This window comes from Emys orbicularis, chromosome 1, assembly GCF_028017835.1.
Source record: "Emys orbicularis isolate rEmyOrb1 chromosome 1, rEmyOrb1.hap1, whole genome shotgun sequence".
NCBI classification, from domain to species: domain Eukaryota; kingdom Metazoa; phylum Chordata; order Testudines; family Emydidae; genus Emys; species Emys orbicularis.
Window position 1 is genome coordinate 338,628,137 of NC_088683.1, and position 26,167 is coordinate 338,654,303.

The 26,167-nt window shown below is 42.7% G+C and overlaps 1 protein-coding gene across 1 annotated transcript in view; it reads right to left on the minus strand.

Moving 5' to 3' along the window:
* The window catches only part of CNTN5 (contactin 5), a 407,321-nt gene that overhangs the window by 211,147 nt on the left and 170,007 nt on the right, over window positions 1-26,167 (minus strand). The window contains exon 7 of the mRNA XM_065397605.1: window positions 19,383-19,485. Coding sequence (XP_065253677.1) covers window positions 19,383-19,485 — 103 coding nt within the window. The remainder of the gene's footprint in view (window positions 1-19,382; window positions 19,486-26,167) is intronic.

Sequence of the window (26,167 nt, forward strand, 5' to 3'; positions counted from 1 at the left end):
CAAGCTCAGGGGAGGGGGCAGAACTGGGTGGGAAGAGGCAGGAAGAGGCGGGGCGGGAAGAGGCGGGGCGGGGGTGGGGACTTGGAAGAATGGGGAGGGTGGGGGCAGGACCTGGGGTAGAGTAGGGAGTTGAGCACCTCCCGGGCCCAGAGGAAGCCAGTGCCTGTAGTACACGGAAACAATGAAACATTATGATAGGCAGTGGTATCAGGGTACCAAGGGCCTAACAGTTGTCAAATTTTTTGTAGGCAGTGTGGCAAAGGAGAGTTTTAAAGAGGGATTTGAAGGCAGATAATGAGATAGTTTTGCAGCTGTCTATGGGGTTCTCCTCCCAAGCTTTAGGTGCAGCTTTGCAGAAAGCATGAAGATGCTTGTTTGAAAATTGAAATGAGTGGGCGATGGAGGCTGACCACATGGGCTGATTGGAGGTGGGAGTCAACATTTCAATTGTGAATAGGAGATGATAGGTAGGGTGGGGATATGCAATGCATGGCCTTGCAAGTGAAGACAAGTTACTTATGTCTGATACGATAGAAAACAGGAAGCCAATGGAGAGATGCAAAGAGAGGAGTGACATGGTCAAAGTGACAGGCTAGGAAAATGAGCTTTGCAGCTGCAATCTGAATGGACTGGAGTGGGGAAAGATTGTACTTATCAAGGCCAGAGAAAATTATGTTGCAGTAATCAAGATGCAAGATGACAAGAGCCTGGCCAAAAGTTTTAGCTGCGTGGAAAGATAGGAGAGGCTGTATCTCAGCGATTTTATGTCGAAAGAATCTGCAAGATTTAGACATAGCCTGGATGTGATGGTCTACAGAGTGCTCCAAGCCAAAGATGACGTCCAATTTATAGGCAAGATGAGTGACAGCCAAGATACTGGTGTTATCCACAGTGATCCAGAAAGGAGTTGGGAAGGTGGTGGGCTTGGAGGGAAAGATTAAAAGCTCTGGCTTAGCCAAGTTGAGCTGGACATCCATGAGGAGATATCAGAGAAACAGGCAGAGTTTTAGTATGGACAGAAGAAGAAAGATCTGCAGTAGAGAGGTAGATCTGTGAGTCATCAGCATAAAGATGGTCGTTGAGTTTATGTCTATGGATGAGATTACCCAGAAATAAAGTGCGGTGGGGGAAAAGAAGGGAATGAAAGACAGAACCCTGTGGAACCCTGTCACGTGGTTCATTCACCGCTAGTGGGCGCCTCTTCCTGGCCATTCTGGGGATTAACTCCTTCCAGGTCTGGGACCCCCGTCTGCTGCTCACTTCACACCATCCTGCCACTGTCTCTCTCAATCTCTGCAACTTCAGGTGTTCCTTCTCTGTGACTTGGCCCTCCAGCCAGGTCACTATACATATTTGCCCCTCCTGGGGTATCAAAATCTCTTCTCACTAGCAGTCTCTGGCACTCTTTCTATTCACTGCCCCTATGGTGCCACTTCCCCAGTGGCTTGTAGGGGAACCTGGGCCTGCCCTCTACTCTAGGTTCCAGCTCAGGGACACACTAGTCAGCATCCAAGGTCTGTTCCCTCCTGGACCTTACTGTCTTTTCCTGAGCCATTTCCTTACCTTCTTGCTCTCCCCGCCTCTCTGGGTTTGCCAACCTCACAACTCCCTCTTCCCCAGGAGTCACTGTAGGCTACTTGCCTTTGTAGCCCCAAACACACCTCCCTTTTTCCAGGGACTGACTGCAGAACCCCTTTTTCCTATGAGTTTCCTTGCTTTACAGAAGCCCCGTCTATTCCCACACAAGTGCGCTTCCCTTAACTCGGGCTTTCCTCACAGTCTTAATTCTCCCATCTTATAGCCTAAAAGATTAATTGGCCCATCTGGCTTCTCTTAACCCCTCTGGGGAGAGTGTGGGGTGAACACCCCATCACAAACCCTCAGGGAAAGCTGGAGCAGGGATGAACTCCCTGAATATCTCACATTTTCCTCCTTTCTGGAAGCTGATCCCACTCTTGCACCAATTACATTGTTTGCCAAGTGCTGGCCAGACATCAGTGCAAATTTCAAATTAGACGAGTGGCCCATCTAGTAGCTGGGCTTGAGATACAACGTGGCTACCCCAGTATCTCCCAATCCCTCCTTGCTCCTTTTGATCCATGACCTTCAAATCTCCAGACAGATCCCCAGCACCTCTCAATACCTTCTATTCCAATCCTGTCATCCATCACCTCTCTCTCTCTCTCTCTCACCCTAAATCCCAATCCAGCTCCTCATCTCCTTCTAATCTCCACACCTCTCCACCCTGTAGTTCCTGACAAATGGAATTATTCATGGGGAGACCACATGGTCTGAACCTCACCATCTCCTGGTTACTTCACCTTCTCCTCCCTTTTTAGTGGTTGTGCCCCTCCTCACTTCGTCTTACCAAAGGTGGCAGAGGAAAATGGCTTCCTGATCTTCCAGGGGGCACTGGTTGACTCCAGAGCTGAAGAGGATGTAAGAGAGAGGGAGTTGCCTTATGGAGAGATGACCACCACATGTGCCCCCACATTCCTCAGCTAGGACTGATGGGTAGCTGTATTGCCTGCTCCCATGGCAGAAGCAGGGAATGCAGAGTCCTTCAAAGCACCCATCTATTTCCCCACACTCCATGACAGATGGGAGGGAGCACTTCCTAATGTAGTTGGTTGGAGGGTTTCTCGACTTCCTGCCACTCCTCTCCCCACTGCACCCCTACGTACGCTCTGCAGCTCTTACCCCCAGACATGCACACATTACCCTGCTCCATATGCAAGAAGCAGAGAAAGTGAAACTGATCTCAGTCATGAACTCTAAGGGACCTGGTTGGGATATGGAATTCTCTTTTCTAATTACTGTCTAGGTTTAGAATCAGAAGAAGTTTTGCTAATCAGAATCAAACCAAAGAATTTTGTATTTCAAAATACTATGAACATTTTGGATCACGCTCGGGACTATTAATTGCTGAAATCCATTCTCTTGTGTGAGTAAAAATTTATTTTATTTTTATTTTATCTCATTTAGAAAACATGATTTAAAAATGGACTGTGCGGCTGAAATCTTTCAGGCCAAATTACAGATGGAATGAATGTTTAGGACTGAGCTATAAATCTCAAAAATAGAGTTTATGATGGAATTACTAAAGCAACATTAACTGCAGAGATATGAATGATGCTGCTATCATAATAGCCTCGTCATAACTCAATACTAAAAGGTAGTCAATATCTCTATTTTATTCTGACTGCTAACTAAGAATATTTCACACAAAAGATACAGAGCCCTGACATCACTTGTATCAATAATGTGTCCTATACCAGTACTTTACAAAGAATATTGAAATACTGCATAGCTGTTACTGATGTGCAGACATAGCACTAATGTAATACAATCACCCACCAATATAGAGAAACAAATATACTGGATGTAAAATAATTTAGCCGTCAGCACTATTCTCTTTGGTTCCTATTGACTGAATTCTCTATCTGCTGATCTGTATGGTATGAAACCAATTGCAATGAAAAAAGGATGCATGAAACTTTTTCCCATCAAAGCAATTCTTTGTCACCGTTCCCAGCTTTGGGACCACTGTGACACAGGCATGCCTCGATGGGTATATTTGCCCCTGCGTCTGACCATCTTCTCAATATTTCACCAAAGGGGGTTATGTGTGGTCTCTGCCAAAAGCTAAGAACTAGTTGATTTTCATAGTTATTGTGAGGTATTGGTAGGAGAAACAATTTTAGAGTTATGTAACATGTAGGATATTGTGTTCCAAAACTGTTGTAAGTAAAACTTGTCACCCAAGGTGGGGGAGTCTCAGACCTGAGTCAATCAACACTGAGAACAATGGAAAGCCATGAAGCCTTACCAAGCCACTGTTTACTGTCTGGACCAGATGCAGGTTTGAGCATTTACAAAGACAAAAGAACCACAAGGAAAGTCCTGAATAGGGAACCCCCTGGGCTAAGAGACATTAGTCTGTAACTATATAAGATAAGAAGAAAGGGCATAAGACATTATCCATTATGGAGGAGATACTCTACCAACGGAAATGTCTCATGACAGGTGGAACCCAGTTTTCTGGACTGGACAAGTTCAGTAAGGACTGGCCATTGGGTAAGGAATACATTCTTAGACAGGAAAGAAACTTGTTAATAATTATAGCCTACAGGTTGTGTTCTGTGTTTTTCTTTTACCTATAACCTTTTGTCTCCAAATCCTTTTACTTGCTTTTATTTGAATCTTTATCTCAAGCTCTGTCAAATAAACTTAAATGTGTCTATAGTAAAACCAAATTGAAGTGCCTTATACTCAAGAGAGTGTTGAATGGAGGTGAAACCAGTGAAGTGGAGTGCCCTGTCTCCATGGAAGCAGTGGATCGGGGAATGCTGAGGGTGTCCAGATGATAAGGCACTCAAATGTAACAAAGTGGGGTGTGTAAATTGCTAGATTGCATTGGGAATGAGTGGGGCTTGTGAAGCCTGGAGCAGAGTGCTTGTGTTGCCAGCAGCTGGTAGTTAGGGAGGATTTCCCCTGGTGGGCATAGACAAGGCTTTCTCCTGCTCTGAGTAGGTGGCAGGGATTCACTCCTCAGTTAATTCCGAAAAGTGTCAAAGTGGTGTAAGCGGCAGTTTATGAGCTAACCAAAATTCACGCTCAAGGCACTTACAAAGTATACTGATACATATAACCTAAAGATTTAAAAGTAATAAGGTTGGAAACAGGAAAGAAAATAGTTACATTTTGTTATTTACTGTTTCTTTATTTCAGGAGAAGGAAATGGAACAAAAGACAGTGCAAAATGAACACACAAACACGACACATATTCCAAACTGACTAAGCTACAATTTGAACAGCTGCTCAAAAAATTGACCAGCATTTTCCCCTGCTGGTCGTGCATTAGCAGCTGCAGGGAAAAATGTCGAGGAAATGGTGTTTATGCTCATGAAACCAGATAAGTTACAAGTACAGCAGCCAGATCCCTGGGGAAGGAATGGTGCTGTAGGGAGCGCAGGCTTGACTGCAACCGCCCAGTGACGGGGTACCAGCCTGGCACAGTCCTCAGTGAGGCAGCCATTCAGCTCGTTGGGGCCAGACTGGAGATGGTGAAACTGGAAAAAGAATGAGAAGAATGCCTACGAGAGAGACCAGGCAGCAGGTGCAGAGAAACAGGCAGCGGAAGAAGCTGCAGATTGGAGACTGTTGGAGTTGGATGACTGAAAGCATGGAGAGAGAGAGAGCGCAAGCTCAAAATGCCAGAATTACAAAATAAAACCCTACCTCCTGCAAGTAATCCTCCCCAGGGATCAACCAGCTGTGATAAACAACACCCATGCTACAGGGAAGGGGATTGCATCCAGGGATACTTGTGCATCTTTGAGAGCATATGCAAATGACCGTCTTGATTCCCAAACTGTCTGGGAAAGCTTTGCATATGTCTAATGATATGGATTGGGGGAGGCTATGAATTATCACAATTAAAAAAAAAACACCTGTGTTGTAAAGGTTTCAGATCAACCCAGAGCCATAACATCTAATATTTAGAATTTAGATTGGAGTCTGTTGCTCATAGATGGTGAGTATGTGCTTCACTTTTCAGCATTTCAAGCTTGCAGGAGAAGTGGTGATCTTTGGAACTGGAAACAAAGCAGTCAACTCACATTGCTTCCCTGCAGAAAAAACTCTGAGTGAAGGCAGATAGTAGCACTGCCACTTGTACTTCTTTGGCATGCTTCTCCCTAGGGGGGACAGGGTCCATGCTCATGGTAGGGGTCTACTACAGATTACACTGGTCTACAATTTTTGAGAAGTCGTCTGCTTCAGAGATAAAATGTGCTATTTATTATGTATTTTGATGTGCTGAATTCAAATATGACAATTAAAACAACTGATTGGCTACTGTTTCTAAGATATTTAAGTTTTTACATTTTATGTCTATGTATATTGTGTAGATAGTAGAGTTTTAATCATAAATTGTAAACCTAGGTCTTTTCATGTGTTTATGGTTGCTTTACACGATAATATTTCACCTGTCCTGTTTATGTAACACTTTAAAAATCAGCAAAAGGGTTATATAAATAAACTTTATTATGAAACAAAAGGCAAAAAACTATTCTGTACATAGTTTAGTCCTATTCAGCGTCTACTCGGCGCTTCTTGGCTTGTCTCTTGTATTCATTAAATGGAGCATCTCTTGTCACTGTCCAGCAATAGTATGCAAGCATTGATGGGCTCCATTTGCCCTGATAGCGTTTCTCCATTGTTGCAATGTCCTGGTGAAATCGCTCGCTGTGCTCGTCGCTCACTGCTCCGCAGTTCGGTGGAAAAAAATCTAGATGAGAGTGCAAAAAATGTATCTTTAGTGACATGTTGCAACCAAGGCTTTTGTATGCCTTGTGGAGGTTTTCCACCAACAACCTGTAGTTGTCTGCCTTGTTGTTTCTGAGAAAATGTATTGCCACTAACTGGAAGGCTTTCCATGCCGTCTTTTCCTTGCCACGCAGTGCATGGTCAAATGCATCATCTCGAAGAAGTTCACGAATCTGAGGACCAACAAAGACACCTTCCTTTATCTTAGCTTCATTTAACCTTGGAAATTTTCCACGGAGGTACTTGAAAGCTGCTTGTGTTTTGTCAATGGCCTTGACAAAGTTCTTCATCAGACCCAGCTTGATGTGTAAGGGTGGTAACAAAATCTTCCTTGATTCAACAAGTGGTGGATGCTGAACACTTTTCCTCCCAGGCTCCAATGACTGTCGGAGTGGCCAATCTTTCTTGATGTAGTGGGAATCTCTTGCACGACTATCCCATTCGCAGAGAAAACAGCAGTACTTTGTGTATCCAGTCTGCAGACCAAGCAAGAGAGCAACAACCTTCAAATCGCCACAAAGCTGCCACTGATGTTGGTCATAGTTTATGCACCTCAAAAGTTGTTTCATGTTGTCATAGGTTTCCTTCATATGGACTGCATGACCAACTGGAATTGATGGCAAAACATTGCCATTATGCAGTAAAACAGCTTTAAGACTCGTCTTCGATGAATCAATGAACAGTCTCCACTCATCTGGATCGTGAACGATGTTGAGGGCTGCCATCACACCATCGATGTTGTTGCAGGCTACAAGATCACCTTCCATGAAGAAGAATGGGACAAGTTCCTTTTGACGGTCACGAAACATGGAAACCTTAACATCACCTGCCAGGAGATTCCACTGCTGTAGTCTGGAGCCCAACAGCTCTGCCTTACTCTTGGGTAGTTCCAAATCCCTGACAAGGTCATTCAGTTCACCTTGTGTTATGAGGTGTGGTTCAGAGGAGGAGGATGGGAGAAAATGTGGGTCCTGTGACATTGATGGTTCATCTGACTCAAGTGAGAATGTTCTGGTGCATCAGGAACCGGCAGTCCTTCTCCGTGGGGTACTGGGCGTATAGCTGATGGATTGTTTGGATAATGCACAGTCCACTTTTTCTTCTTTGACACACCTTTCCCAACTGGAGCACCATGCAGAAGTAACAATTGCTGGTATGATCTGTTGGCTCTCTCCAAATCATTGGCACTGCAAAAGGCATAGATTTCCTTTTCCTGTTCAACCACTGGCGAAGGTTTGTTGCACAAGTGTTGCAGCATATGTGTGGGGCCCACCTCTTGTCCTGATCTCCAATTTTGCAGCCAAAATAAAGGTGATAGGCTTTCTTAACCATAGTGGTTATACTGCGCTTTTGTGATGCAAAAGTCACTTCACCACACATAGCAGAAGTTATCTGCACTGTTCACACAAGTACGAGGCATCTCTGCTCACTTTGGCTAAACAGAAATGTGTCCCTTTGCAAAATCAAACACTGACAAATAAGAGAGCACGACACTGTATGATTTCTAGAGCTGATATAGGGCAATTTGTTCAGCAGAGTGATGTAAGCTTCGTTATGATTGCATCATCCATGACTTCTAGGAATAACATGATGCAATTCATATCATGTATGACGCAATACCAGCTTCAGATTGCATCATTCATTGTTTTGCCTAAAAAGCAAGTACTGTCCAAACCTAGTCATAGATTTATTCATAGATCCAGTCAAAGATGTATTTTAGTCATTTCTGGTTTAAATTGAGATCCCTTCCCTTTATAACTCACTTATCCTCCGCCATTCCCAAGTCAAGGGTCGTATATACTGACCCAATAGCATATCTTGAAAACTAGAGCCAATCAACAATTTTAAGCATAATTTTCGTTCTCAGTGACCCAGAATTAGTAAAGTTTGACTACGTTTATTTCAGAAGCATTTTGGCTGTAGAGCAGTGTTACCTAACCAAGAAGAAGAGGTGAATCAGGCTTTTTAAAAAAAGTAACAAAATCATCCAAAGCATAGGACTTGGTGGTGATGGGGGACTTCAACTACTCAGACATCCGTTGGGAAAATAACACAGCAGGGCACAGATTATACAGCAAGTTCATGGAATGTATTGAGACCATTTTTATTTCAGAAGGTGGAGAAAGCTACTAGGGAAAAGACTGTTCTAGATTTGATTTTGACAGATAGGGAGGAACTGGTTGATAATTTGAAAGTGGAAGGCAGCTTGGGTGGAAGTGATCATGAAATGGCAGTGTTTGTGATTCTAAGGAGTGGTAGGTGGGAGAACGGCAAAATAAAAACAATGGATTTCAAGAAGGCAGACTTTAGCAAACTCAGTGAGCTGGTAGGTAAGATCCCATGGGAAGCAAGTCTAAAGGGAAAAACAATTGAAGACAGTTGGCAGTTTTTCAAAGATACATTATTAAGGGGAAAAGAGCAAACTATCCCACTGCGCAGGAAAGATAGGAATTATGGGAAGAGACCACCCTGGCTTAACCAGGAGATCTTCAATGATCTAAAAATAAAAAGAGTCCTACAAAAAGTGGAAACTAGGTCAAATGACAAAGGATGAATATAACCAAATAACACAAGTATGTAGGGACAAAATTAGAAACGATCTCAAACTAGCTAGAGACATAAAGGGTAACAAGAAAACATTCTACATATACATTAGAAGCAAGAGGAAGACCAAGGACAGGATAAGCCTGTTACTCAATGAGGGGGAAAAACAATAACAGAAAATGTGGAAATGGCAGAGGCGCTTAATGACTTCTTTGTTTCGGTTTTCACCAAGAAGGTTGGTGGTGATTGGAGTCTAACATAGTGAATGTCAGTGAAAATGAGGTAGGATCAGAGGCTAAAATAGGGAAAGAACAAGTTAAAAATGACTAAGACAAGTTAGATGTCTTCAAGTCACCAGGGCCTGATTAAATGCATCCTAGAATACTCAAGGAGCTGACTGAGGAGATATCTGAGCCATTAGCGATTATCTTTGAAAAGTCATGGAAGACGGGAGAGATCCAGAAGACTGGAAAGGGGCAAATAAAGTGCCATTTTATAAAAAGGGAAATAAGGACAACCCAGGTGTAGCAGGCTGCTGGTGCAAAAGCACCTAATTAGCCCCTGCCCAGTCAGCTCCAATCAAAGGAAGCAGATCGGGGCTAATGGAAAAGGCCTGATGCCGGCCTGAGGATTGGCAACACCTGCTGGCCTGACAAGCCAAGGGCTATAAAGGCTGGGAGGGAGCCAAAAGGTGGGGGGCAGCCAGAGAGAAGTCAGTCAGTCAGTCAAGGAGGAAACTGGAGGCCTCCTAGCTGAAGGCTGACTCTGCCTGTAAAGGAGGTGACTAATCCTGCAAGGCTTGTATATAGATAGACACTGGTGGTGAGAGAACCTTATGTAAATAAAGACACGGGTGTTGCACAACCCTGAAGCCTCTGTGAGCCTTACTGGGGGCAGCAAGCAGGCCCCAGGAAGAGGGGCGGGTTGTGGACCCTGTTACATGGGAGAATCACAGACCAGTCAGCTTAACTTCTGTACCCGGAAAGATAATGGAGCAAATAATCAAGCCATCAATTTGCAAACATCTAGAAGATAATAAGGTGATAAGTAACAGTTAGCATGGATTTGTCAATAACAAATCATGTCAAACTAACCTGATAGCTTTCTTTGACAGGGTAACAAGCCTTGTGGATAGGGGGGAAGCAATAGACTTTAGTAAAGCTTTTGATACTGTCTCACATGACCTCTTCATAAACAAACTAGGGAAATGCAACCAATGTGGAGCTACTATAAGGTGGGTGCATAACTGGATGGAAAACCATTCCCAGAGAGTAGTTATCAGTGGTTCACAGTCATGCTGGAAGGGCATAACGAGTGGGGTCCCACAGGGATCAGTTCTGGGTCTAGTTCTGTTCCATATCATAGAATTATAGAACTGGAAGGGACCTCAAGAGGTCATCTAGTCCAGTCCCCTGCACTCTTCATCAATGAGTTAGGTAATGGCATAGAGAGTACACTTATAAAGTTTGCGGATAATACCAAGCTGGGAGGGGTTGCAAGTGCTTTGGAGGATAGGATTAAAATTCAAAATGATCTGGACAAACTGGAGAAATGGTCTGAAGTAAATAGGATGAAATTCAATATGGACAAATGCAAAGTACTCCACTTAGGAAGGAACAAGCAGTTGCACACGTACAAAATGGGAAATGGCTGCCTTGGAAGGAGTACTGCAGAAAGGGATCTGGTGGTCATATTAAACCACAAGCTAAATATGAGTCAACAGTGTAATACTGTTGCAAAAAAAGCAAACATCATTCTGGGATGTATTAGCAGGAGTGTTGTAAGAAAACACCAGAAGTAATTCTTCCGCTCTACTCAGTGCTGATTAGGCCTCAATTGGAGTATTGTGTCCAGTTCTGGGTGCCACATTTCAGGAAAGATGTGGACAAACTGGATACAGTCCAGAGAAGAGCAACAAAAATGATTCAAGGTCTAGAAAACATGACCCATGAGGGACGATTGAAAAAATTGGGTTTGTTTAGTCTGGAAAAGAGAAGACTGAGAGGGGACATAACAGTTTTCAAGTCCATAAAGGGTTGTTACAAGGAGGAGAGAAAAAAAATTGTTCTTCTTAAGCCCTGAGGATAGGACAAGAAGCAATGGGCTTAAACTGCAGCAAGGGGGGTTTAGGTTGGACATTAGGAAAAACTTCCTAACTGTCAGGGTGGTTAAGCATTGGAATCAATTGCCTAGGGAGGTTGTGGAATCTCCATCATTGGAGATTTTTAAGAGCAGGTTAGACAAACACCTAGATGGTCTATATGATTCTTAGTCTTGCCATGAATGCAGGGGACTGGATTAGATAACCTCTCGAGGTCCCTTCCAGTGCTGTGATTCTATGCAGAAGGGTATAACTTACTTCTCTGTATATATCAGCTTGGGTAAACCTAGTTCTCTGTCAATATTTGTACCATCAACCTTGCTCTCCTCAAGGCACTTTCTAAAAACTCACTTCTTCTATCTACTGCTTTCAAGCCCTGTGTCAAAATCCTAGCATTGAACTCACATTTACAAAATAGATGTACTACAATGTTGAAAAATGCCAAACTTGGGGATGCTCTCTGTGACAGCAGCCACTGGAAGCCCTCTTCATGTTATCTTCTTCCAGATCATGTGTCTTGGGCCAGGATATAAAGGGCAGCACATCTGGTTGTTACACTCCTATTATGTAGTGTCCAAAAAACAAGAAAATCTTTGATAAAAATGGAGTAAAATAAAGCCCACCCGAATCCTTCAATTTGAAAAAGTATGAGGGCAAAGAACTGGAGGAGCTTGTTAATTTGAAATATTCCTGTAAGCCAATGCTACTTAAGAAAAAATGTAGAAAATGAAATCCTACTACAAGTGGCAGGACCAGAGTAATTCTGTGAAGACTGTGAACTGAAAGACAGAGCCATTCAAAAATGTCACGAATACTGCGATCCATGCACAAATCTGTCACTTGGGAAAGTCACATTTTCTTTACAACAAACCAACCGCAAAATAAAACCAGTGACCATTGTGTAGCAGATCTACATAATAAAATTAATTCATGTCAATTTAAATAGGCAATAGATGGACTAGTTAGAGAGAGGGAGGGACAGATTGGATTATTGTACTATAAGTGATAACCAGGTAAAAGCATGGTTAGTGCCAGAAATTGACTTGACTTTGAACATAACAATAGATATTTATATTTATGTGGGGTAGTGAAAACTGTGCTTCCTAAAAGGAAGTGTTAACTTAGTTCTGGTTGAAAAACAAGAACTCTGTTTTACAGAAATTTCAAAGTGTTACATTTTTCAAAGCTTGAAATGGACCCATTTTTTATTAAAGTTTGTGTTTTAAGCAAATGAAAATGTTCAATAACAATTTTGAACATGATTTTAATAAACATATTGTGATATTGCACTCCATATGTTTTATGGAAATATGTTTATGAGTGCGAATATGATGTAACTGGAATATGCTTTATGCAAAAGGTCTCTTGTAAGATATCATAACAAAAGTTATAACCTACTGAATATATTCCACCTATTTGTATGCATGTATCATTCTGGTATCTGAAGCTAGAAATATGAAGTATAACTCTGAGGTACTATTGTAATTATCCAGAGTGTGGGCCGTTAATGGTGGTTTACAATCTTGATGGCTTCCATTGACTATGACAGTTGGTTGTAAATGGTTTATTTACCTGCAAGGCTTTCTGTGTATGTGTGGGCCAACCCAGGAAGAATGGAGACTAGGGGGTCTTACAGTGACATGTGACCAGGTCACCTGATAATGAAATCCATCTTAAATCTGGTACTTTTCCATTTAGAAGGAGGGGTGGGGACCCAGAGAGACAAAAGATTCCTGCCTCGTGCCAAAGCTATAAAAGGGGGTGGAGCAGGACAAAGGGGAAGAGGTGGAGCAGGACAAAGGGGAAAACCCCTGCTTACCACTTGAGATGTCTGCTGAATCTAACAAAGACTGTACCAGGGGAAAGAATTGGGCCCATACTAGGAAGGAGTCTAGTCTGTAAAAGAAGCTTATTGGAACATTTTTAAAGGTGAGATAAATCAGTTTCTTAATGTATTAGGCTTAGACTTGCGTGTTTTGTTTTATTTTGCTTTGTGACTTACTTTGTTCTGTCTGTTATTACTTGAAACCACTTAAATCCTACTTTTTATATTTAATAAAATCACTTTTGTTTATTAATAAACTCAGAGTAAGTGATTAATACCTGGGGGAGCAAACAGCTGTGCATATCTCTCTATCACTGTTATAGAGGGTGGACAATTGATGAATTTACCCTGTATAAGCTTTATACAGAGTAAAACAGATTTATTTGGGGTTTGGATCCCACTGGGAACTGGGTGTCTGGGTGCCGGACACAAGTAACCTGCTGAGATGTTTTCAGTTAAGTCTGCAGCTTTGGGGGCCTGGACCAGACCCTGGGTCTGGGTTGCAGCAGGCTAGCATGTCTGGATCAACAAGGCAGGGTTCTGGAGTCCCAAGCTGGCTTGGAAAACAGGCTCAGAGGTAATTTCAGCACATCATGTGACAGTCCCAAGGAGGTCTCTGTGACTAAACCCATCACACATATCAATTATAAAAATATAGCAAAAATGTTATGGTAACTAGTGAATAAAATAGAAAATTTGGCAGATGTTGGACGTTTTCTGTGTGAAAAGTTCTGGATTTTTTTTGTCTTTTAAGGCCATAGTTATTCAGAAAAAAACTTTTCAAGCAGATAATTTTGATCAGCTATTGTGTAAAAAGCAGTGAAAGAACTGAAGTGAAGAATTAAAATGGCATAACTATAGAAAGATCAGGGACCAGATGTATTTTCATTAACTGTGGAGGTAATCACAACACAAAGGTGTCCTGTACAGGAGATGTGATGTCATGCATGCAATAAATGAAACTTGTTTCACTAAAGTGAATCATTCTCAGAAGTTGAAAAAACACACTAAAGCAAAATACATTCATTAACATGCAGCAGGTAGATGAAAACCTTTTTTCCTGACTATTGTATCCATCTGTCATCTTAGACAGATTTTTAGCTCTTTAGGACAGGGACTGTCTTTGGTTCTGTTTGTACAGAGCCTAGCACAGGGGTCGGCAACCTTTCAAAGAAGAAGAGCCATTTTTTTTGTTTTTGTCTTTGACCAAAATATTTCGAGAGCCACATCACATGCAAAGCTACTTGTAGAGTTAGAATTTATCTAATAATAATTGAACATATTAAAGTTATTACTACTCACCAATACTTGTAATGCAACTTCTGCCACTTGAATTTGAATATAAACAGGAGGGGGCTCCGGGCTGGGGCAGGGGATTGGGGTGTAGGAGGCGGTGTGGAGTCTGGGAGGGAGTTTGGCTGCAGTAGGGGGTTCTGACCTGGGGCAGAGGGTTGGGATGCAGGAGGGGGTGCGAAGTGCAGGATCTGGCTGGGAGGTGCTTACCACAGGCGGCTCCTGGCCTGCAGTGCAGCCTTCTAGTCCCGGAAGCGGCTGGCTGCTGGCACGTCTCTGCGCGTCCCTGGTGGGGGGGAGGCAGCTCCGTGCAGTGTCCCCACCCCGAGCACCGTCCTCACAGCTCCCATTGGCCAGTTCCCAGCCAATGGGAGCTGCGAGTGTGGTGCTTGCAGGCGCGGGCAGGGCAGGGAGACCTGCTGCCCTCCTCCCCCCAAAGGGTGCACAGAGACATGCCAGCAGCAGCCAGCCGCTTCCGGGAGCGATGTAGCGCCAGATCTCCGCTGGCCGGGAGCCGCCTGTGGTAAGCGCCTCCTGGCCAGAGCCTGCACCTCACACCCCCTCAAAAACCAGCTGCCCACAAGCGGGCAGCCAAAGAGCCACAGGTTGCCGACCCCTGGCCTAGCACAATGGTGTCCTGGTCCATGATTAGAGCTTCTAGGCACAACACTATATAAATGATTAATAATAACAGGAAACGTTGAGTCATTTCTCTCTGGTACCCATATAGGATAATTCCTCACTATAGGAAAGGCCACCAATAACTGGCATTGATAATCATGTCCCAGATCCCCATTGCAGTTTCCCCCTATTGACTGCTTGGCCCAGGGACTGAATCCTTTCCTGAGACCTTCTGTCGATCAAGCAATTAAGTCATTTGATTTTAGTTTGATCGACAAATGCAGCACCGCTCCATTTTTTTTAAATTCCAACAGCCCTTAGTGACTGACAGTTCCAAATAAACACTATTAATAAATCATTACTCTGTAACTAAAGACCAGGCTTTCAGGAGTACTTGCCAATTGCCTACCGCAGGAAATCTCTCAGGAATATTTGTCATTTTCACAGTTACAATGCAACAGAAGAGCAACCATTTGAGACAGCTAAGCTAAAGCATGAGGAAAAACAGGAGCGCACTGGTTTAGGGACTGGTAGTAACTAGTGTTTCTTTATTTGCACTAAGAATGCAAAAAAGCAGAAAAAAAGTACTTACAACCTCAGTTCCCTAATGAGCATTTGATGGAGTGCAACAGGAAAAGATTTGTGAAAACTACCAGGAATAAGAGATGGGGGGAAATGAAAAGGAACAGAGAATGTGATGCCTTTTTAACTCCCACCTCTGCCTACAGGTGTCAGATGAGTCCCAAAATGTCATTCATATAATTATTACCGTACCTGGTCGAAAGCAGTCTCAGCACAGCTGATCTGATTGTGTGCTAATGAGTGTGAAAGCACGATAAGGAATGTGCACAATAAAAATATCTGTCCCTTACTGTATTAGCAGATGGGGGTGGCTTATTAGATAATCTTAAACTGCTTGATGGTACAGGGTTTTTGTTGTTGTTACAGGTTAACACCAAATGTCAAATGTCATGGGGTAATTAAAGCATCTGCTGTCAGCCTTATTTCTCCTTGTGTGGTTACCTGAACATCCCCTGACTTGTTTGAGAGAGGTTATTAAATCTTGGGATTCAGGACGAAAGATATTCAGAGAAGCTTTTATTCTTTGTTAGTGTCTATTGTAAGGGACTACACTTTGTATGCATCCTCTTTGCTGGGAAGATGACAATCAACTCAGGGATAGTCAGCAACTAAATTTTGGTTCCAGCAAGAATTTTTCAAAAAATACATAATGGTTATTGTTTCTAAGGTAGTCAAGAGACTACAGGAGTCTGGTTGCCAACTATTAACACCGCAGAATGGTAGTTAGTACTGCAGATGCAAGAGTGCCTGGAGCCACCAGGTCTCTGGAGAGCTGCAGTCTTCCTCATCTGTCTCAGTGTTTCAGGAAATCGCACTAGAGTTGTTGCATCCCCCACGCCCCCACCCGATCATCTTCTTCCTTGAGGTCCATAGTGTAAAACATATAGCAAATGACTTACTCTGCATACTTCATCCCAAAGTATTTGCTCTCCAAACCATTGCTTTCACCTATATGGAGGCTAAACTTATGAACACCTTCAACATTCACTGAATACAATTGATTTCAATGGGAGTGGAGGCTGCACAGCACCAACAGAATTAGGCCCATGTTGAGCACATCTGGAGGCTACAGACCCTCACTGAAAAACACTCCTTGAGATCTCTTTCCTACTCCAGGATTAAGCAAAACAAAACAGAAAAATAGTTTTCCAGATTGGTAAAATTTCTCAAACCAGCTGATCCCAATTCCCATGGAAATGCTTAGTTTGTCCAGGTGTGTACAATGCTCTAAAAAGACAATCTATCCGAAGTGCTAAGTATCGTGATTAGTAACTATGCACAAATTTGACAAAGTTACTGAAAAGAAAACAAAATGCAACACCTTGCTCTGAAATATGGGTATGAATGGAGATATTTCTAAACTGTAATAGAAGTGGAGCTGCTCTGTAATAATTCATGAATACTATATGTTATCAGGATATTTACTGTATGAATATGTTGGCTTAGTAATAGGGGGATTGTCAGGGAAAAACAAATGAGAAGGAGTACAATGTCTCCAGATAAACCACCCGTTGGTAAATACTTTAGGGTTATTAAGAGACAATGTTGGACATGAAAACACCCTGGAACACATGATCAAAAGGACTCTGGCAGTGAGAGGGAGGCAGTTGTTGACAGAGACATACACTGGGGGCCTGAAGGAAATTAGGCTTGCCTAAGTGATCATCAGGGGATGGTAAGCCTTAGGTAAGGGAGACATGAGTGTAGACGGTTTGTTGTTTTAAAATCCTTTTTTGCTAATTGTTTTGTTTCTACTGTGGTAAATAAAATAGTACTTTTGTTTTAGACAGACTGTCTGGTCACTATAATGCATACCACTGATCACAGACTGCCAAAGGGAAGAACCACAGATGCTGAAACCAAGAGGACTTGCTGGGTAAGCATGGTTGATACACAGGGTACTGTAGCCCAAGGTCTAGTCCAAGAGTGGGAGAATTGAGGAATTCCACCCCAGGAGGGGGAAAAGCACAAGGCCTGACACCTGAGGGGATGCACTTAGAGAGACCACAAAGGGGACAGAGGTGCAGCTAGTACTGCAATCCAGACAAATATATTTCCCAAATTCTTCCCAGATCAACATGTATATATGCCATGGTTTGGCTTGGATAACCCTATTATATATTCAAAATCTGAAAGATGTTGGTTTCCCTCAAAACTGTTAGTATAATTTCAATACCTCACTTCAGCAAATATGGCCACTTAGGATTTCATGATTTTTATGCTGCACAAGATGGCTGCTCAGAACTTTATAGAATCAGATGGGATAATACCTATACAGTAGAACCTCAGAGTTACAAACACCAGAGTTACAAACTAACCAGTCAACCACACACCTCATATGGAACCGAAAGTACGCAATCAGGCAGCAGCCTAGACAAAAAATAAAAAAAGCAAATGCAGTATAGTACTGTGTTAATGTAAACTACTAAAAAAAAGGGAAAGTTAAAAATAAAAAGATTTGACAAGGTAAGGAAACTGTTTCTGTGCTTTTTTCATTTAAATTAAGATGGTTAAAAAGCAGCATTTTTCTTCTGCATAGTAAAGTTTCAAAGCTGTATTAAGTCAATGTTCAGTTGTAAACTTTTGAAAGAACAACCGTAACATTTTGTTCAGAGTTACGAACATTTCAGAGTTCAAAAAACCTCCATTCCCAAGATGTTTGTAACTCTGAGGGGGTTCTACTGTATTCCAAAAGCTAAGGGCCTACCACCTGAGTTACAGGAGAAGCTTGGTTTAGCTGTAGGAGTGTAAAGTGTAGTATATTTAGCAATCCTTTCATTATTGCTGAATTCTGGCCAGGATTAAAAGACGCCCTATGTGGGTAAATGATTTATGAATTAGAAAGCCAGAAAGGACAGTTGGCATTCAGCAGTCTGAATAAAGAATTATCTAGACATTCATTACAACTGAGAATTGTCTCTTCTGTGATGCTACATGGAGCAAAAAGGCTGTAACACACAGATAAGCAGTTCTGATTCCATTCAGTAGAAGCCAGTGGTGTACACATAAACCTGAGCACGCGCACACACACACTCAGTGAGATTATTACAGTGAGTAATTATCAAACATTTTGCGATATCTATCCATGTCTATCTGCGTTTGTCACTATGTATAGAGAGAGAGAAAGAGAGAGAGAGAAATAGAAGATGCTTTCTCTGAGTCATGGACAGTGCTTTCCTGCTCTGTCTGATCATATACTATCCCAGCCTCACTTTACTTCTGGCAAAAACTGCATTTCCTTTAATAACATTATGAACTTCATCCTGTATCATCAAAAAAGTACCTTGCGGCAATCTTATTCTTCATGAAAGGAGCTATAAAACTGCAAAGTCTTAATATTTTTAAAAACTAAATACCCTCATTTTCTTATTAACCAGTCTATTGACCTGCATACAAAATTCTAGCCAAGGTGAGATACTAAATCCAGAACTTTGGCAGTGCTAGTGGGTCTGTTATAACTAAGATGACCATGAATTAGAGGTTTTACAGGGAAATAGATGATACTGCCATTAGGTTAGTTAGAGGATGCAAAAGTAATCCTGGGCTCATATATTATTATAATTATATATATTAGATTCTTAGGATATTTGGAACATTATTTTATTGTTTCTATTTAGAATCTATGTCCCAGGTTGGAACAGGTAACTACACAATAATCTTGTTTTCTTTTCAATTAAGAGATTTTGCAGGGGAAAATCAACACAAGACAAAAAACCAATAACAAACACCACTGGAATTATATAGCCTGATATGTGCTAGCAAGCAGTGAAAAAGTAGCAGAGGAAAAATGTGTGGTAAATAGAAGAATACAGATGACAATTTTTTTCTTTTCATTTAAAATAACTTTACTTTTTATGTCGAACCAGCACATTTTAAACTTGTATATATTATTGTCTGTAGGAATGGCTAGGTAGGGAATTCATAATTGGTTACTTAGTCAATTCCCACTTAGCAGTCTTATAAAAACTTGGTATATGCACCAAGGAGTTTCTGTGAAAATGAAACCCTGCAAAATAACTGAACCAAAAATTAGATGTCACATTTTAATAAACAATGGTGTCTAATTATGGAAGAATATGTACTTACTTGCCCAACGCAAAGCACTCCATCTTAACGGTAGTTCCCTTAGCAGCTGTAACTGTGTAAGGAAAATGGACCTCAATTTTCGGCTCATATTCCCCCATCACACCTGGGAAATAAAGAATGGTCTTTAAAAATAAAATGAATGTCACTACTTCTTTCCAAACCTAGAGACTTTATTGTGAAAACCACTGTGGCGTGATTGTTAATAGCTATACAGCCAAAAAGCCTGTGGTGGGGGGAAATAGCTTACATTAGTTTGACTTGCTCTGCTCAAATCCTATTCATCCCCTGTTCGATGGTATCTTCAGTGCTATTAAAACAGCAGCACTTTTAAAAGAAAAGATTTATTTCCTCAAATATGGGTTCAAATTATATTTCAAAAGATTGCCAAGTACAATCAATTCTAGAGGGTTGGGAAATTTTGTGTACAATAGCTTTGTGCATTTAATGATGCAGTGGTGGTTAGTATGGATAAATCAACCAAAAACTTAGCAAATATTCTCTTAGCAGCCAGACAATATAACACGTCCCTTTATATCAAGGACATCCTGACATTTGTAAAAAAGCAGTCAAATGGTGTGAAAGCATGTTGCTCTCCCATCGAAAATAATGTACAACCTCACAAAGCTCTCCTAAAATTTCAGATGCATGGCTATCATTATTTATTTAAATGCTGACAATGTGCTTAGTGCTGTTAAAGATGTACAGTAAAGACATTCTGGGTCTCTTAATAAACTAGATATTGAAATCAATGGAATTACTCTAGGTGTAACTGACAGCAGAATTTGACTTGCAAGAGGGAATTGAGAGAAGTTAAGGAATGGGAAATGAGCAGTAAATGGAGAAAGATTATGTAAGGTGAGGTGAGGAGTTTTAATTTGATATGACTCAGAGACTGAGATTGCGATAGAGTGGCTGGCGAGGAGTATGACTTTAGCAGTAGTGGTTTGGTTAGACTGCAGATGTGGGTGGGGGAGGGAGATAGTTGAGAAATGGGGAGGCTAGAGGGGCTTGCTCCAGGCATGGACAAGGTTCTTGATCATGGGGAAATTGAGGAAAAAGGGAATTTAGGTGATATCAAAGATGCAGCAGTAATTGGACTAAGGGGCTGGTACAAAGCCCATGGGAAAATTCCCACTGAATTCAAGAGTGGGTAATAGGAACAAGTGGGAGGCAAAACAAGGAAACAAAAGAGGGATATTGAGGGAGGGAAAGAATGGGAGATATGGAGAGAAGAGAAAGGAGAAGAGCATGGAAGATAGAAGAGGGTATGTCTACATTACCCGCCGGGGGTCGACTTATTGCGTCTAGTCTAGACGCGATAAATCGACCCCCGAGTGCTCTCCCATCGACTCCTGTATTCCACTGCCACGAGAGGCACAGGCAGAGTCGACGGGGGAGCATCAACAGTCGACTCACCGCAGTGAAGACACTGCGGTGAGTAGGTCTAAGTACGTCAACTTCAGCTACGTTATTCACATAGCTGAAGTTGCGTAACTTAGATCGATCCGCCCCAGTGTAAACCAGGCCAGAAAGAGAGTGAACCTTGCAGAGGGGAGAGAGAGGAGAGAGGTTGAATGGCAAGAGGTGGCTGGAACAAACAACCAATTTGCAAAGAGAAAATAATGCCTAGAGTTCAAATGGTAAAAGCCCTTTACTGCTGTCACTGTGATGTTACTGATGTCACAGGGTGTAGGGCAAGGGGCTCCAGCTGGGTCATGGTCTGTTGCTGCAATTGACTATTGTCCCTGCAGCTCCCAGCACCTGGCTCTATTTCTGGCAGGTCCTGCTTTGTGTCTCCCCCATCCATGTGGTATGGAGTTAGGGTAGGGTGACCAGACAGCAAATGTGAAAAATTGGGACAGGGGGTGGAGGGTAATAGGAGCCTATATAAGAAAAAGACCCAAAAATCGGGACTGTCCCTATAAAATCGGGACATCTGGTCACCCTAAGTTAGGGAGAGCTGCTGAGGCCTGATGTCCCTGCATAGTGCATGCGATTTTTCTAACTGCCTTAGGAAATGTGCATTTAAATACATTTTGGGGACCTAGAGTTAGTTAGAATACTTGAAGACAGCTGATGTAGGAATCAAATAGCAATGAAAGTGGAACGGAAAATATATATTCTATCTAACTGAAAAAAAGTCATACATTAGTGGCATAAAATGTTCTTGCATACAGGACACCCAGACAACTTAATTCCATAATGTTGCTTTATGAATATCACTGGATTGCTTTACACTAAAATATACTTACATACAACCACACCACCCATATGATGTACTCTTTTCAAAATTCACGGACTAAATAGGGTTAAAGGGAAGTGTTATTTACTCCTTCACATAACACAAGAACCAGGGAGTCACCTAATGAAATTAATAGGCAGAAGGCTTAAAACAAACATAAGGAAGTACTTCTTCACACAACGCAGAGTCAACTTGTAGAATTCATTGTCAGGGGATGTTCTGAAGGCCAAATCTATAACTGTGTTCAAAAGAGATTTAAATAAGTTAATGGCTATTAGCCTAGATGGTTGGGGATGCACCCCCATGATCCGGGTGTCCCTAAACATCTGACTGCCAGAATCTGGGGCTGGACAACAGAGGATGGATCACTTGAGAAATGCCCTGTTCTGTTCATTCTCTCTGAAGCATCGGGCACTGGCCACCATCTAAAGACAGGATACTGGGATACATGGACCATTGGTCTGACACAGTATGGCCATTCTTATGTCCTGACGTTCTTATGAGTCAACTCAGTGCTTGAATGGGAAACTGCTAATAAACATTCAGGTACTGCAGGAAGTGATGTTGATACATTCTTGTCTCTAATTAAGTACTGAATCAGTGTCCCAGCACAGTTTTATAGGCACTATGCTGTTGTAGAGAGACTGTCTCTTGTATTAGTGCAAAACCAAGGTCTTGACCCCTTGCAATCATAAAAAAATCAGTGATATTGTTGCAAAAGTCTGAACATAATCCCAGTGTCCTGGCCAAATTCCAAGAGGAGCAATTAAAAGCCAACTAACTAAAATGTTCCTGAATTTGTGATTCTTCACTTTCTATCCTAAGCCGATTTGTTGTTGTATGCTATTAAACAATTGCCTTGTTTCACCTCTAAGTGGTTGCACTTCAAAATGAATGAAATAATCATTGTCTCTCAATTTGTACAGTACTTAGGAATCCTTTGGTTTAGAAGATACTATTGGTCAAATTCTGAGGCCCAAATTCGGCTTTTATTCACCCTTCACCCATTAATTGGAACTGCCCTGTGTAAATGTAGTATCAGGTATTTTGTGTTGACACATTCAGGTCATGTCCTAAGGAGATGCTGATCTGTCAACATTTTGTACCAACATTTTGTACCATGTCATGTTAATGTCAGCTATTGTAATGTAAACAATGGGTCATCCTGATTGCAGACACTCACAGTGAGATGTAAGCAGAAGTATTATGCTATCCCTTGTCACTCCACCAGGTTACCACTGTTTGTGAGAGGAGATTGGGAAAAGAAAGGAAAGGCTACTATTTCAAAAGGAACAGGAGTACTTGTGGCACCTTAGAGACTAACAAATTTATTTGAGCATAAGCTTCAAAAGGATATTTTTCATTTTTATTATTTATGATCTTGGAATTCAGGGAGGCTGCTAGATTTGTCTGAGCATCAAGGGCAAATTTATCAAGGCCTTGTTTTCCTGTGTTATAGTATAATTGCTCTGCATGACTGCTGTACCTCGCTCCAGCTTGTTTTTCTTTCCTATTTCTGTTCTGGTCACTATGATTCAGCAACAGCAATCTAGACAGGATTTGCATTTTCATCTGCAGTTTCATTTCATTTGTATCATAAATGTAGGAAGGTGATAAAATAAACCTGAATGTTTAACAAATATAGACTGCATATATAATGTGTAAGTCAAGCATTTTCAAACTTATAAGCATGCCTCTTTTTTGGATATTTGTTTAAGTGCTTCCTAAGTCATCTACAGCTCTAGTTATCAAACCAGAAATGTAAATCTATACTGTATATGGGGCTTTGGTAGTGCAGGGCTCAAAAATTTAGTAGCACATACAGTAAAAACATAGTATACAATTCTGAAATTAATAACAGGGAAACCGCAGAGAACACATGACCCAAATATTATGGTTCAGGGGCAAGATGCACCCATGATTCCTTCCGTCTCTTCATGAGCATTCTTTCCAAGTCTGCAGTTTTCCCAGAGTGGAAATCCATGGTTCATTCCATGTTAGACTGGATCACCAGGCTACAACACCTCATGTCACCAATCATATATCCCTCAGCTGGCCCAACTGGATTTAGGTCCAGTCAGAGGCGGCTCTATGTATTTTGCCGCCCCAAGCATGGCAGTCAGGAGGCTTTCAGCGGCATGTCTGCGGGAGGTCTGCTAGTAACGCGGATTCGGCGGCATGTCTTCGGGAGGTCCGCCGGTCCCGCGGGCTTCGGCATACCCGCCACCGAATTGCCGCCGAAGCCACGGGACCGGCGGACCTCCCGCAGGCATGCCGCCGAAGGCTCCCTGACTGCTGCCCCCACGGCAACTGGCAGGCTGCCCCCCGCGGCTTGCCGCCCCAGGCACGTGCTTGGTGCGCTGGTGCCTGGAGCTGGCCCTGGGTCCATTATAGAATACTCTCTGGGAGCTTGTGACCAATATGAAATGCAGTTGCTCAGCACAGCTTTTTCAAAAACAAATACGATGCATTCAAAGAAATTTAACATGCAGAAAGATACAGGTTAAAACAGTCAAAACCTAAACTCATTCGAAACTTATCTTTCCCTTTTCCTTCTAGTTTGAGCAGGCCTTTGCTTATTCCAGGCCCCTCTTTTTAGGTCTGAGGATCAACATTCATCTCTCCTGACATCCTCTGTGTCTCACAGAGTTTCTCCACTGTCTGCTTGTCAAGCTGCTTTTATCAGTCCCAAAGCTCATTGTTTCAGTGTCCCACCAGAATCTTCCCCCAAGGCCCTTGCCAGGCAGAGCTGAGTGAAAAAGTAACTTCAAAGGGAATGAAACCTGTAGTGTCATGTCCAGTAGTGCCAACAGGACCACCTGCTTTCCAGGCCTAAGCGCAGCCAGTCCTGGCAGGAATTAACTCTTTGTTAGTCACATAACCAGTAACACAATAACAATCAAATAAACGTAGTCACATAATATGTATAAAGGTACAACTTGTTTCCCCATTTGTAACACTGAGAAAAGTTGCCTCCACATTTGCTAAACAGAGTATTTCTTAACCACAAGTAAGTGCATTTAAGAAACAATGAAGCCAAGAAAATCAAATTTAAGCTTGGCATTTCCCACTTAATAAAGAAGAAGGGTGGGTTCAGTGGCTAGGGCACTAGCCTGAGACTCAGGAGACCGGGATTACATTCCCTGCTCCGTCACAAACTTCCTGTGCTTTCTTGGGCAAGTCCCTTAGGCTAGGATCTATGAATTCTATGCATTCACTCTAAGGTGCGCAACAGTGCAGCTGCACAAGTGGGCATCAAGGGCCACGCACCTAATTAATGGAGCCGCGCAGGCACGCAGCCACAGGTGTGCCTGGGCCCTGGCGAGGACGTCTAAGGTGAGGTGGGGGGAATAGGTGTGGGTGGGGGCAATGAGGTCGGGGGAGGGGGAATTGGGAGCTTGTGGCGTGCAGGGCTGCGGTGGCTGGGGAGAAATGCCTCTACCTAGCTCCGGGGCTGCAGCAGGAGAGACGCCTCTCTCCCAGCTCCGGGGCTACGGCAGGGAGAGACTCCTGTCTCTCCCTGTTGCAGGGGTGGGCTGCTGAGGGGAGAGAGGGCTGGGGGGAGTCCTCTCTCCCTGCCATAGCTCTGGGGCTGGGGGTGCCCATTCAAATCCCCAAACCTATCCCTCCCAAACTCTGTGCTGCAGGGTTTGTGAAGGGCCCATAGAGGTCAGTGTAGATGACAGAATCATTCCTCTGTGTGACTACAGCTCTCATTAATGTCATTTTGCCACCACAGTGGTCTTCAGTGTGACCCCTTTTCTCTCCTGGGCTGTCTCAGCTTTGTTATGGTTATAACTTTTAAAAATATATATATATTATATCTAGGTTTTTTGTTTCTACTGGTGGCGCACATCCACAAATTATCTCGATATTGGTGCTTTACATAACAAAATTCATTCTGAACATGGATGGAAAAACTTAGAGGGAACATTGGTGCCTAGGCTCACTAGGCAGTGAGTCGCTTAAGCTAGCCAGTGGGAGATGCTGAAGAGTGTGCTAAGCGCTGACACCACTCCCCTCACCCCTGTGACAGGTGCTTAAGTTCAGGTGGCTGGGAATCACGTAGCTCTACTTGCCAATTCATGAATGGGCACCTGGAGTCAGACAGCTTAGGCGCTTAAGGCATTCTGCGTAGGAATGAGTTAGGCCCTTGCCTTGCTCCACACAAGAGGAGGAGGGAAAAGGGAAGGGGAGAGGGGTAGTGGCAGCAGCTGCAGCAGCAGGTTTACATGGCGATGATGTAGCCATAGTGGCGCGTGGAACGGACTTCCCTTAAATAGTCCCCTGAACATCATCTTCCTTCAGCAAGAATCAGTATGGGAGGATGTAGGCTTCTTTCCCTCAAAATTGCATCTACCAATCTCATTCATGGTCATCCCCATGTGCTACTTCCTTCAACCTAAGCTGCATAAACCTTATAAGAGCATAAAAACAAAAGAACAGCCTTACTAGAGCAGACAAATGGTCCATCTAGCCCAATATCCTGTCTCTGGCAGTGACAAATACCAGATGCTTTAGAGGGAATGAACAGAACAGGGCA